Raw genomic sequence first — 14,669 nt, 5'->3', positions numbered from 1 at the left:
CATTTCATCCATTAAGAGGCAGACAGAGAAGAAGAAAAACTGGCTCTAACACACTGACTAGGACACACCACATCTTCCCTCAAGGACCAACTATTCCTGCTCTAGAAGTAACTAACTGAAAAGGTTAAATCCCACTAGCAAAAGGCCTCTCCAAGCCATTTCAGGTTCTAGACTACTTTCCATCCAACAAGTTGGAGAAGAAGTCACAAGCCAGTCTAAATTCTCCAGGGCAGACTCTGGAGTATAGCTAAGCAGTGCCTCACACAATTTCATGTAGCTGGGAAAGCTGTTCCTATATTGTCTGAGCCACATATCTATCAAATTCAGGTTGGGACCAGGATACCCTGAAGACTGCCTTATGCCTTATATACCCAGTCAATCACTGCGCTTTGCAGGTGAGGCCCTCCTGCAGATACCATCTTATCAGGAGTGTTTAAAATGACCTTTAGTGTTGTGGCACCTACCCTCTGGAATTCCCTCCCCTTAAATATTAGACAGGTACCACTTCTGTTATCTTTCCAGCACCTACCGAAGATCTTCCTCTTTCAACAAACCTTTTAAGTAAAGGCCTTATTCCAGTCTGCATTTGTTTTGGAATTGCTTTTTAAGATGTTTTTAAAGATTTTTTAAAAATTGTTTTTAAAATGTTTTGTTTTTGAGATGTTTTTAGTATTTTGTCCTTCGCTTGCCGCCCTGGGCTCCTTCTGGGAGGAAGGGCGGATAGACATTTGATAATAATAATTGTTTATATTAGTGGTAACGTAATAATTCAAGTCTTTGTTTTCTTGACGTTAGACTAGTAAGAATACTCCTTGTGTTATGCAGAACATGGTGTCCTGCCTCCTAAGAGAAAGGAATAAATCAGGAACCCATTATTACAACCTTTGAGATCAACACCGGCTTCAGGTTTTGTTCTATACTTTCATTTCATATACCTTAAGCAGATCAGTTGATCTTCTTCCAAAAGCTCTACTGTAATCTCTAAGATGAGTGAGGAGTATTCTTTAGAGCAAGGGTTGCTAACTCGGAGCTCTTCGGTAATTGCTGAACTATGACTCTCATCTTCCCTGATTAATGGCCATACTGGCTAGGGCAAATGGGAGATGAAATCCTACAACATCTGGAGGGCCACAGTTTAGCCATTTCTGCTCTAGAGTATGCTATCTATGCACTGTATTACTTCATTGTTCATTACGACTGCCATTCAATGGTGACACACGTTCCTCCTAGAGCACCACCAAAGGTAATCTTCTAAAAGTAACTTTTTTTATTTGAGTATAAGTGGTTAAGATTAAGCCAGCAGTGGGTAATGTTCACACAAATAACTTTTATAAATGATACATTAGAGGAAATTTCATTCTGTTGATTTCTGTTTTAGCTTATGTTTTCAAAGATATTATCCTCAAAGTGGGTAGACTAAAAATAGATCTTAAAGAATCCCAAATATAATTGTTATTATCAAGTGAATATAAAATAAACAAAAATATTACCAACAACTAACCAAAATGGACTTCTTTTGTTAACAATAAGCACAACTCTGTTTCCAGCAGTGACGAAAAGTAAGATACTTGTTGTGGGCCTGCTGGGAGGGGGTGGACGAACGAGGACAAAGAAGAGGAGGAGGAGGACGTACAATGGAATGTTCAGGCCGGAGAGGGGCCGAGCAGGGAATTGGACTCAGGGGGCGCCCCGGCTCCAGACTTTGACAGCTCAACCCCTGCAGCTCCAGTTGTCCCTGTGGAGAGCCAACCTGACCCGCCAGATGGCTCCCAGCCAGATGATTTCCCTCTCCCTGTGCCCACGCCACCAGCAAGCAGCCCCTAACCTTCAGAGTGGGAAGACACAATGGAGACAGAGGCTTCGGCCTCGCCTTGCGCCAGGAGGTGGATGCGGTGGGAGATTCAACAGACACAGCTGAGGCAGAGTCTTTGCCTACAGGCATGCTCCCAACAGTGACAGTTGGCACATGCAAGTAGGGTGCCTGCCCAGACTTTCTTAAGCTGTTGGGAGGGGGGAGTTGTTGAGTCAAAGTCTTAATTCCGAGAAGTAGTGCCTAGTTAGTCCTAGAGAGAGGCTGAGTACTGAGTAAGCCATAGATATATTCATGAAGTGCACTGAACTGAAGCTGTCTCTTACTACAATGAAAGAAAAAACCACAGCCGTGTCTGAGTTCTTAGAGCTCAGGCAGAACAGTTTGATTCAGTCACCATCTCCTCCACCCGACGACTCCATGTCAGAGATGGAAGAGAGCATCGAGGTAGGGGAGGACTATCAGAGAGACTGCAAATGACCAAGATCTACACTAAACTCGACCTGCACAGAGCCTACAACCTTATCCAGATCAGGGAAAGGAATGAGTGGAAAATTGCCTACAAAACTCTGCATGGCCACTTCGAGTACCTGGTCATGCCTTTTGGTCTATCAAATGCTCCATCTGTCTTCTAAAATTTTATGAATGACATATTTTGGGACTACTTAGATCGCTTTATGATAGTCTATTTAGATGACATCCTTATTTTAACTCCCCAGGACAGCATCAGGCTCATGTGAGGGCTGTGATGCAGAGATTTAGAGAGCATCACCTGTATGCCAAGTTGGAGAAGTGCAGATTTGATCTAATGATCCTGGAAGTTCTGGGATACAGCATTACCCCTCAAGGGTAGAGATCGATCTGGAAAAGATGTGCTGTGTGCTCTCCTGATACCCCCCAAAACCCAAAAAGGACCTACAGCGAGTCCTAGGGTTTGCCAACTACTACAGACACTTAATTGCTGTCTTCTCCAACATGATTTGTCACATTTATAGACTGCCTAAAAGGGACCAGCCCCTTTCGCTGGACAAACATAGCACAACAGGCTTTCAAACAATTAAAGTTGTTGTTCTCCTCAGAACCAATACTACAGCATGCTGACCCCCACAAACCTGAAAAAGGGGAAGGGCTGCTCCCCTGCGCCTACTTCTCCAGAAAGCTGACTAGTTTGGATCAAAACTATACAGTCTGGGAGAAGGAGCTACTATCCATCCGTGACACATTTGAGACATGGCGACATATCTTGGAAGGGTCCTGGCATGAGGTGGAGGTCTGCACCAATCATCAGAACCTCGAGAGCCTACAAACTGCTTGGAAGCTGAACCAGCGACAAGTGTGCTGGGCCCAGTTCTTTGCTAGGTTCCATTTCCACATCAACTACATTCCCCAGGCTCAAAACCGCATGGCTGATGCATTTTCACGCAAGCCTGAGTATAATGAAACCTGGCCAGAGCACCCACTATGCCACATCATAACTCTGGATAAACTGGTGGTGGCCGGCCTGTCCTGATCTATGGATAGAGGGTCCGCATGCCACTCAAGAACAAGACCCTTTATCTCAGGAGTGGGTATGAAAACTGAAACATCCTCAGGACCTCACTCCAGGCTTCTCGGGGGGGGTTGCTCTACCATTGCAAGGCCCTGTACGCGCCCCCAGGGAGATCTGATCCAGAGTACTATGGCAATGCCACAACACCCTGGCTGCAGGGCATGTTGGAGTGTTCAAAACGCTGCAGGCCATCACACGTGATTTCTGGTGGCCAAGAATAAAGCATGATGTCAAGAGATATGTTCAATCTTGCCCCAGATGCATGAGAGCCAAGCAAGCCCCTGGACAACCGGATGGGCTACTGGAGCCACTCCCCACGCCTGAGGGTTACTGGCGGATGGTAACTCTGGACTTTATCACAGACCTATCCACCTCTCAGGGAAAAACTACTGCTCTGGTAGTCGTAGACGCCTTCAGCAAGATGGCCCATTTTATTCTATGTGCCGGAGTACCGACAGACCAAGAGACTGTGCACTTGTTTATTCAGCACATTTTCCAGGTGCACGGCCTCCCAACCAGCCTGGTGTTGGATCGGGGGGCCCAGTTTACAGCCCAGTTCTGGCGTGCCCTGTTGCAGTTGCTACAAATTGAACTAAGACTTTCTTCATCCCACCACGCCCAGACAGATGGGCAGACAGAGAAAGTGAATGCCACCATGGAACAGTATCTTCACTGTTATGTCAATTACCAACAGGATAATTGGATGTCTTTATTGCCCCGGCTGAGTTTGCCTACAACAATTCTGTGCATGCTTCTACCCAGCAGACTTCCTTTTTCAGCAATTTTGGCTACCACCCTTGTGCTTTCCCCACTCCTAACTCCATCCTGGCTGTTCCTGCAGCAGCAGAGTTTGTGCAAGAATTGTAGGCGATGCAGCAGCAGTTACAAGAGTAACTGACAAGGGATGAGGTCACTTATAAGCATGTTGCTGATCAGCACCGCCAGCCTGGCCCCGAGATACAGGTGGGAGATAAGGTTTCGCTGTGTGTGTGTTATGTGCCTTCAAGTCTATTACAACTTATAGTGACCCTATGAATAATCGACCTCCAATAGCATGTGTTGTAAACCACCCTGTTCAGAACTTATAAGTTCAGGTCTGTGGCTTCCTTGATGGAATCAATCCATCTCTTGTTTGGCCTTCCTCTTTTTCTACTCCCTTCTGTTTTTCCCCAGCATTATTGTCTTTTATAGTGAATCATTCTTCTCATTATGTGTCCAAAGTATGATAACCTCAGTTTCATCATTTTAGCCTCTAGTGATAGTTCTGGTTTAATTTGTTCCAACACCCAATTATATGACTTTTTTGCAGTCCATGGTATCTGCCAAACTCTTCTCCAACACAACATTTCAAATGAGTTGATTTTTCTCTTTTCTGCTTAACTGTCCAACTTTCACATCCATACATAGAGATTGGGAATACAATGGTCTGAATGATCCTGACTTTGGTATTCTGTAATACATCTTTGCATCTGAGAATCTTTTCTAGATCTCTCATAGCTGCCCTCTCCAGTCCTACCCTTCTTCTGATTTCTTGACTATTGTCTCCATTTTGGTTAATGACTGTGCCAAGGTATTGATAAATCTTGACAAGTTCAATGTCCTCATTATCAACTCTGAAGTTGCATAAAAATTCTCTTGTCATTACTTTAGTCTTCTTGATATTCAGCTGTAGTCCTGCTTTTGTGCTTTCCTCTTTAACTTTCATAAGCATTCATTTCAGATCATTACTGGCTTCTGCTAGTAGTATGGTATCATCTGAATATCTTATTGATATTTCTCCCTCCAATTTTCACACCTCCTTCATCTTGGTCCAATCCTGCTTTCCATATGATATGTTCTGTATATAGATTAAACAAATAGGGTGATAAAATACACCCGTCTCACACCCTTTTTGATGGGGAACCAGTCAGTTTCTCCATATTCTGTCCTTGCAGTAGCCTCTTATCCAGAATTTAGGTTGCGCATCAGAACAATCAGATGCTGTGGCACTCCCATTTCTTTTAAAGCATTCATTTGCCAGAGAAGGCCCCTTGCCACAAACTAAAGTCTAACGCGGCCCTTCGAAGTAGAGGCACAGATGAACTCAGCAGCATTCCGTCTACGCTTGCCCACCTCCATGAATTATTCACCTAGTATTCCACCGTTCGTTGCTAACCCCTGACAAGCCACTGAATCCCTAGCAGGCGCCTGCCACCCTGCCACTGCTGGTAATTGTTGACAGGCAAGAGGAGTATGAGCTAGAGCAGATCCTTGACTCACGCGGTGCTGAAGAAAGTTGCAGCATTTGATCCATTTGAGGGGTTTTGGACCGGAAGAAAGATCCTGGGAGATGACATCAGACATCTATGCACAGCATTTGGTGAGAAAGTTCCATGAAGGATACTCAGGCAAACCCAGGTCTCTGGGTTGGGAGGCTTGACATGGAGGGGGGGATGATGTAATGAGCTTGCTGGGAGGGGGTCGATGAACAAGGATGAGGACGAAGAAGAGGGGGGGAGGATGCAGAGTGGAATGTTCAGACCGGGGAGGGGCTGAGCAGGGAACTGGACTCAGGGGAAACCCTGGCTCCAGACTTTGACAGCTCAACCACCGCAGCTCCAGAAGTCCCTGTGAAGAGCCAACCTGACCAGCAGGTTGGCTCCCAGCCAGATGCTTCCCCTCTCCCTGCACCCATGCCACCAGAAAGCAGCCCCTCTTCTTTAGGGAGGGAAGATGGAACGGAGACAGAGGCTCTGCCCTCGCCTTGCGCCAGAAGGCGGATGCGGTGGGAGATTCAACAGACACAGTTGAGGCAGAGTCTTTGCCAACAGGCATGCTCCCAACAGTGACAGTTGGCACACACAAGTAGGGTGCCTGCCCAGCCTTACTTAAGCAGTTGGGAGGGGGGAGTAGTTGCTGAGTCAATGTCTTAATGCCACGAAGTAGTGCCTAGTTAGTCCTAGAGAGATGCTGACTACTGTGTAAGCCATAGGTAGATTCATGAATTACACTGAATTGAAGCTGTGTCTGAGTCCGAGTTCTTCAAGTTTGGGCAGGACAATACTCAAATATAAGAGATGTGGGACTATAGCATTTATTTTCTCTCCCACTAATGTAGACAAATCGTTCTAGTTAAGTACACACAATGGGAAGGCTTTTCAATATTTCTTACCTGCTGCATTGGTCTGCTGCTTCGTTTCTGAGGCTGGTACATGAGCCAAGTATATAAAACTGGATCAATGTTGGCTGTTAATCCCTGCATGCTTGCCAAAAGCACAGCTCCTACATAACAAAAATTACAAAGATGTACACATTACACATATGTGAAAACATTGTGAAAATCTGTGTGAAACTGGTGCTATTTTTAGAGATGGTGGCACCTCCAAAACCAGAAAAACAGCAGCTTTATATGAGTACAGCCTGGCTGCAAGTCCCATCAAAGTCTTGCATGCTCTCAAGGTGACCATGAACTCCAGTGTCTGAAATATTCCTTATGTTGCCAAGCATGCATTAATATAATATATTTTAAAGGTACATTTTAGATGTCTCTAAAGAACAAGCATAAAAAGCCATCAACTCTTTTACATTCAATGCAATTTTGGAGAGACTGCCTAATCATAGTGCTTTGGAGACCTGAATAAAACCTTTCTGTTAGAGTTGGTCTTTGGGGGTCAGGGATAAACTAGCATTATTTATTTCATTGCATTTATATAGTGCCCACATAACTCTGGGCAGTTTGCAATACAAAGCACAACATAAACTATATAAAAACCAGTATTAGATAGAAGGTTTGGAAGGGGCAGTGAGTACATGAACTGTAACACATGACACTTTCTCATTACATAGCACATTTTGGGGGACTGGACAAGGATCTTTTCCATGCTTTGATTTTAAAAATTATGCTTATTTTCCATTGTGAAGTCAACATGCAGGATACACATTCAAAACAGAATGACTAAGTCTGAGCATCAGGTAGCTCTACATACATACCAGTTACATCCTATAATAGTGAACTAGCAAGTTTCTTTTACAGCTGCACTGGCTACAAAAATATGTATTAGTGAGAGCAACACAACAGAAATTTTCATGGGAATACCACATCAAAAGATGAGAACACAAAAGAATTCTAGGTCATGGTTACATAGTATCTAATTCAATTAAAATTCCAAAACTCAAGAGTTGATCCTGCTCTCCTAAAAGTTAGTTAAAAAAAACCTCCTATTGGCTCTACTGGTATCAGGGTCTCATCATAAATTTGCAGAAGATTTTTAGAGACAGGTGTTAGACAAACTGCTTGTCTTTATTTAGAAATAATTATAGCAATTCAAATTTATTAAAATGCATTCCAAAATGTCTTAAGCATATTTAATTATTAATAAATCTCATATAGATTTCAATGGGATTTATTTTCCAATGAATGTGCTTAGGGAAAAAAGGAGGGGAGATGTGCTTAGGATTGTAAGATGAGTGCAATGCTCCTTCATTTACTGCAGTTTCCAAACTAACAGCAAGCAAGCCTTTGTTGCCATTTTGTGGCCCACTCTTGTAACGGGCAAAAAAAGGAATAGTAAATGAAAGGAAGAGGTTCCTCAAAGAAATATACAAAATAGCCAAGTCACTGACCAATAAATGACTACAATGATTAGTTAATAATGAAGTGCATCTATAATTAAAGAACAAAACTCAAATCATAAACATACGATAACGTAATACAAATATATGTAACAAAGAGTAAAAAGTAAAAGAAAAACATGTATAGTTGGGATAAATAAAAGTAAAACAATCCAAAACTGTCTCAATAGAGTTAAACAACCAATATGAAACTTGTATTATACAGGCATGAGTGGCTCATGAATTTTTTGAATTCTGCAATACCCCCCATGCCATTCTGATGCTTCCCATAAGCTCATTTCAAAACAAAACCTTACCAAATCTACAGTCCTGAACTCAGAAGCGCTTTCTTAACAACCCTCTACGTTTTCATGGCAATACACAAAACAGTCAGAGAGAATCGAGAGTTCAAAGTGTAAAACAAGAGAGAGAAAATCAAGACCCCATTGGACTTTTTTCTGACAGAGTTCTCATAATTTGTTGAAATTAATTAAAAATCAGCCAGATTTTACAACAAAGGCTCTTACCATATATGGAGCGAGAAATGCCAGATGTCCAAGCTGGATTTAGAAAGGGAAGAGGCACCAGAGATCATATCACAAGCATACGTTGGATAATGGAATGGAGCAAGGAATTTCAGAAAAAAATCACCCTGTGCTTTATAGATTATAGCAAAGCCTTTCATTGTGTAGCTCATGAAAATCTATGGAATGCTTTAAAAGAAATGGAGTGCCACAGCATCTGATTGTCCTGATACACAACTTAAACTCTGGACAAGAGACTACTCTAAGGACAGAATATGGAGAAACCAATTGGAACGGGTGTGAAACGGGGTGTATTTTATCACCGTATCGTTTAATCTATATGCAGAAATTATCATACGGAAAGCATGACTGGACATAAGAACATAAGAACATAACAAGAGCCTGCTGGATCAGGCCAGTGGCCCATCTAGTCCAGCATCCTGTTCTCACAGTGGCCAACCAGGTGCCTGGGGGAAACCTGCAAGCAGGACACGAGTGAAAGAACACTCTCCCCTCCTGAGGTTTCCGGCAACTGGTTTTCAGAAGCATGCTGCCTCTGACTAGGGTGGCAGAGCACAGCCATCATGGCTAGTAGCCATTGATAGCCCTGTCCTCCATGAATTGGTCTAATCTTCTTCTAAAGCCGTCCAAGCTGGTGGCCATTACTGCATCTTGTGGGAGCAAATTCCATAGTTTAACTATGCGCTGAGTCAAGAAGTACTTCCTTTTGTCTGTCCTGAATCTTCCAACATTCAGCTTCTTTGAATGTCCACGAGTTCTAGTATTATGAGAGAGGGAGAAGAACTTTTCTCTATCCGCTTTCTCAATGCCATGCATAATTTTATACACTTTTATCATGTCTCCTCTGACCCGCCTTTTCTCTAAACTAAAAAGCCCCAAATGCTGCAACCTTTCCTCGTAAGGGAGTCGCTCCATCCCCTTGATCATTCTGGTTGCCCTCTTCTGAACCTTTTCCAACTCTATAATATCCTTTTTGAGATGAGGCGACCAGAACTGTACACAGTATTCCAAATGCGGCTGCACCATAGATTTATACAATGGCATTATGATATCGGCTGTTTTATTTTCAATACCTTTCCTAATTATCGCTAGCATGGAATTTGCCTTTTTCACAGCTGCCGCACACTGGGTCGACATTTTCATCGTGCTGTCCACTACAACCCCGAGGTCTCTCTCCTGGTCGGTCACCGCCAGTTCAGACCCCATGAGTGTATATGTGAAATTAAGATTTTTTGCTCCAATATGCATAATTTTACACTTGTTTATATTGAATTGCATTTGCCATTTTTCCGCCCATTCACTCAGTTTGGAGAGGTCTTTTTAGAGCTCTTCGCAATCCCTTTTTGTTTTAACAACCCTGAACAATTTAGTGTCGTCAGCAAACTTGGCCACTTCACTGCTCACTCCTAATTCTAGGTCATTAATGAACAAGTTGAAAAGTACAGGTCCCAATACCGATCCTTGAGGGACTCCACTTTCTACAGCCCTCCATTCGGAGAACTGTCCGTTTATTCCTACTCTCTGCTTTCTGCTTCTTAACCAATTCCTTATCCACAAGAGGACCTCTCCTCTTATTCCATGACTGCTAAGCTTCCTCAGAAGCCTTTGGTGAGGTACCTTGTCAAACGCTTTTTGAAAGTCTAAGTACACTATGTCCACTGGATCACCTCTATCTATATGCTTGTTGACACTCTCAAAGAATTCTAATAGGTTACTGAGACAGGACTTTCCCTTGCAGAAGCCATGCTGGCTCTGCTTCAGCAAGGCTTGTTCTTCTATGTGCTTAGTTAATCTAGCTTTAATCATACTTTCTACCAGTTTTCCAGGGACAGAAGTTAAGCTAACTGGCCTGTAATTTCCGGGATCCCCTCTGGATCCCTTTTTGAAGATTGGCGTTACATTTGCCACTTTCCAGTCCTCAGGCACGGAGGAGGACCCGAGGGACAAGTTACATATTTTAGTTAGCAGATCAGCAATTTCACATTTGAGTTCTTTGAGAACTCTCGGGTGGATGCCATCCAGGCCTGGTGATTTGTCAGTTTTTATATTGTCCATTAAGCCTAGAACTTCCTCTCTCGTTACCACTATTTGTCTCAGTTCCTCAGAATCTCTTCCTGCAAATGTTAGTTCAGGTTCAGGGATCTGCCCTATATCTTCCACTGTGAAGACAGATACAAAGAATTCATTTAGCTTCTCTGCAATCTCCTTATCGTTCTTTAGTACACCTTTGACTCCCTTATCATCCAAGGGTCCAATCGCCTCCCTAGATGGTCTCCTGCTTTGAATGTATTTATAGAATTTTTTGTTGTTGGTTTTTATGTTCTTAGCAACGTGCTCCTCAAATTCTTTTTTAGCATCCCTTATTGTCTTCTTGCATTTCTTTTGCCAGAGTTTGTGTTCTTTTTTATTTTCTTCATTTGGACAAGACTTCCATTTTTTGAAGGAAGACTTTTTGCCTCTAAGAGCTTCCTTGACTTTGCTCGTTAACCATGCTGGCATCTTCTTGGCCCTGGCGGTACCTTTTCTGATCTGCGGTATGCACTCCAGTTGAGCTTCTAATATAGTGTTTTTAAACAACTTCCAAGCACTTTCGAGTGATGTGACCCTCTGGACTTTGTTTTTCAGCTTTCTTTTTACCAATCCCCTCATTTTTGTGAAGTTTCCTCTTTTGAAGTCAAATGTGACCATGTTGGATATTCTTGGCAATTGGCCATTTACATGTATGTTTAATTTAATAGCACTATGGTCACTGCTCCCAATCAGTTCAACAACACTTACATCTTGCACCAGGTCCCGGTCCCGACTGAGGATTAAGTCCAGGGTTGCCATCCCTCTGGTCAGTTCCATGACCAACTGGTCTAGGGAATAGTCATTTAGAATATCTAGAAATTTTGCTTCTTTGTCATGACTGGAACACATATGCGGCCAGTCTGTCTGGGTAGTTGAAGTTGATGAAGGAGGTGTGAAAATTGGAGGAATATCAATAATTTAAGATATGCAGACGATACCACATTACTAGCAGAAACCAGTAATGATTTGAAAAGATGCAGTTGAACGTTAAAGAGGAAAGCACAAAAGCAGGACTACAGCTGAACATCAAAAAGACTAAAGTAATGACAACAGAAGATTTATGTAACTTTAAAGTTGACAACCAGGACATTGAACTTGTCAAGGATTATCAATACCTTGGCACAGTCATCAACCAAAATGGAGACAATAGTCAAGAAAGCACACCCGACAGATGGCTGTCCAGCTGCCTCTTGAGTACCTCCAGTGCTGGAGAGTCCATTACCTCCCCAAGTAATTGGTTCCATTGTCATACTGTCCAGAGCATTCCCACAGTCTACCAGGGAGGGCACCCAATCAAAAAATGAGATAAAATTAGTCTGGCAGGATTTGTTCTTCATAAATCCATGTTGGCTTTTAGTAATCACTGTATTGTTTTCAAGGTACTTACAGACTGACCACTTTATAATCTGCAGCAGAATTTTCCCATGGATCAATGTCAGGCTCCAGTCATCCGGGACTTCACCCATCCTCCATGGCCTGCCTTCCACTTTCTGTATGTGTCCTTTCTTGTTTTCAAGTCATCTCTAAGCTTTCTGTGAAGCCACATTCGAGTCTTCTGCTGTCTCACCCCTTTTTTCCTTGATGGGATTGTTTGACATTGCACCTTTAGAATTTCCTTTTTTAGAAACACCCACCCATCTTCGACTCCCTTTTTTAATAGGGTCACATGAGTGAGACCCTGTCAGCACATAACACCTCTGCTCTGAAATCTGCACTGGTTGCCGATTTCCTACCAGGACAAGTTCAAGGTGTGCTTTTCATGTTACGGGTGTTCACAGCACTTGTTCTGCTCTTGCAAGAAACTGATCCTTTAGTGTGGCAGCGCCTATGCTTTGGAACTCCCTGCCTATTGACATTTGGCAGGCACCTTCATTGTACTCTTTTCGGCACCCGCTAAAAACATTTTTGTTTGGACAAGCCTACCCAGGCATGTAGAAGCTATTATGTTTTTTATCTGTTTTTAACTCATTGGTTTTATTATTTTGAATGTTTTTAAACACCTGTCTTAACTGTTTTTGCCAATAATTTCATTGTTTTAATTCCTTCTGTAAACCACTTTGAGGTTTGTACAATACAGTGGTAAATAAATAAATATATGTGTTTTAAATAAAATACATAAATACATTTTGGAGTCCCTGTGGCCCTTGAGGCTCTTTCCCCTTTTAGGAACAAAGGAATCCAGCTCATACTGACTCAGGCCATTTGGTACCATCTAGCTCAGTATTGATTACATGGTCTAGCATTGGCTCTCCAGGATTCTAGGCAATTGTCTTTTCCAGAGACTGGATTTTAGACGTTTGCATGCAAAGCATATGTCCTACCACTGAGCTACAGCCCTTCCCTTGTTTAGAAGTTATATTTTAAAATTGTTCTTTTCAATTAACTGATTGAATCCCACCATAGAATCACAGGAACTGTAGCTTGTTAAGGGTGGTAGGAACTAAGAGGGGGAAACTACATTCCCCAAGATACTTTGGGGGAAGTCACATGCTTTAAATGCAAGTTGGATATACTTTAAATGTATTGTGTGCATCTGCATTACTTCATAAGATTTGCTTACATATAAATTGTTTTAATTAATTTTTAAAATGGAAATCAGCTACAAAGTTTATTGGGTGACCATGGGCTATTCACCATCTCTCAGCTTAATCTTCCCTTCAGGGTAAAAACAACAGAAGGGGACCATGACCACCCCAAGGAAGAAGGGCACACTTAAAATGTACAGGAAATAATAATGTAACCATAGTGTGAAATCAGATACTTGTCAAGACATAGCATGAGGAAATATGTATAAAAGCATAGCTGTCAAAGATGTTTATTATTTGCACAACCTGTAAAGATATTTATAGTGCACTCCTGTGCATGTTTACTCAGAAGCAAGTCCCAATGTATACAGTGGGGCTTACTCATACAGGGAAGTGTGCACAAGACTGCAACCTCAAGTGATAAGGAACTTATTTATTTATTCATTATTTAATTTATATCCCACCCTTCCTCCCAGCAGGAGCCAATGGCAGCAAACAGAAACTCTAAAAACACTTTAAAATATCAACAAAACAACTTTAAAAACACTTTTTAAAAAGAGATTTAAAAACATCTTTAAAAAAAAGAGATTTAAAAACATATTATTAAAAAAACACATATTAACAAGCAATTCTAATACAGACACAGACTGGGATAGGTCTCAACTTAAAAGACTTATTGAAAGAGGAAAGTCTTCAAAAGGTGCCGAAAAGATAGCAGAGATGGTGCCTGCCTAATATTTAAGGGGAGGGAATTCCACAGGGTAGGTGCCGCCACACTAAAGGTCCGTTTCCTATATGGTACAGAATGAACCTCCTGATAAGATGGTATCTGCAGGAGGCCCTCACCTGCAGAGCGCAGTGATCGACTGGGTATATAAGGGATAAGACAGTCTTTCAGGTATCCTGGTCCTGAGCTGTATAGGGCTTTGTACACCAAAACTAGAACCTTGAACTTGGTCCAGTAGCAAATGGGCAGCCAGTGCAATTCTTTCAGCAGCGGGGTGACATATTGGCGATACCCTACCCCAGTGAGCAGTCTTGCCACCGCATTTTGCATCAGCTGCAACTTCCAGACCAACCTCAAGGGCAGCCCCACAGAGTGCATTACAGTAATCCAGCCTGGAGGTTACCAGTGCGTGGACAACAGTGGTCAGGATATCCCAGTCCAGAAATGGCCACAGCTGTCTTACCAGCCGAAGCTGGTAATAGGCACTCCTAGCCACTGAGGTCACCTGGGCCTCTAGTGACAAAGATGAATCCAGGAGCACCCCTAGACTACGGACCTGCTCTTTCACCGGGAGTACGACCCCAATTATCCCAATTATCCAAACTCGGGAACCACCAACCCACAGTGCCTCCATCTTGCTAGGATTCAGACTCAGTTTATTGGTCCTCATCCAGCCCACCACCGAGTGCAGGCACCGGTCCAGGGCTTGCACAGCCTCTCCTGATTCAGATATTAAGGAGAAATAGAGCTGGGTATCATCCTGCTGACACCTCGCCCCAAAGCTCCTGATGACCACTCCCAAAGGCTTCATATAGATGTTAAACAGGATGGGGGGTACCCTGTGGCACCCCAC

The 14,669-nt window shown here is 42.8% G+C and overlaps 1 protein-coding gene across 17 annotated transcripts in view; it reads right to left on the bottom strand.

Moving 5' to 3' along the window:
• Window positions 1-14,669, bottom strand: part of VPS13B (vacuolar protein sorting 13 homolog B) — a 590,935-nt gene that overhangs the window by 346,617 nt on the left and 229,649 nt on the right. For all 17 annotated transcript variants that reach the window (XR_009759752.1, XM_061603977.1, XM_061603987.1 and 14 more), the window contains one exon: window positions 6,511-6,620. Coding sequence is in view for 16 of the 17 variants with exons in the window: in XM_061603977.1 (XP_061459961.1) it covers window positions 6,511-6,620 (110 nt within the window). In the remaining variant the exon portion in view is untranslated. The remainder of the gene's footprint in view (window positions 1-6,510; window positions 6,621-14,669) is intronic.

This window comes from Rhineura floridana, chromosome 1 (genome assembly GCF_030035675.1).
Source record: "Rhineura floridana isolate rRhiFlo1 chromosome 1, rRhiFlo1.hap2, whole genome shotgun sequence".
Lineage (NCBI taxonomy): Eukaryota > Metazoa > Chordata > Lepidosauria > Squamata > Rhineuridae > Rhineura > Rhineura floridana.
This window is presented reverse-complemented; position numbering and strand designations above follow the sequence as displayed.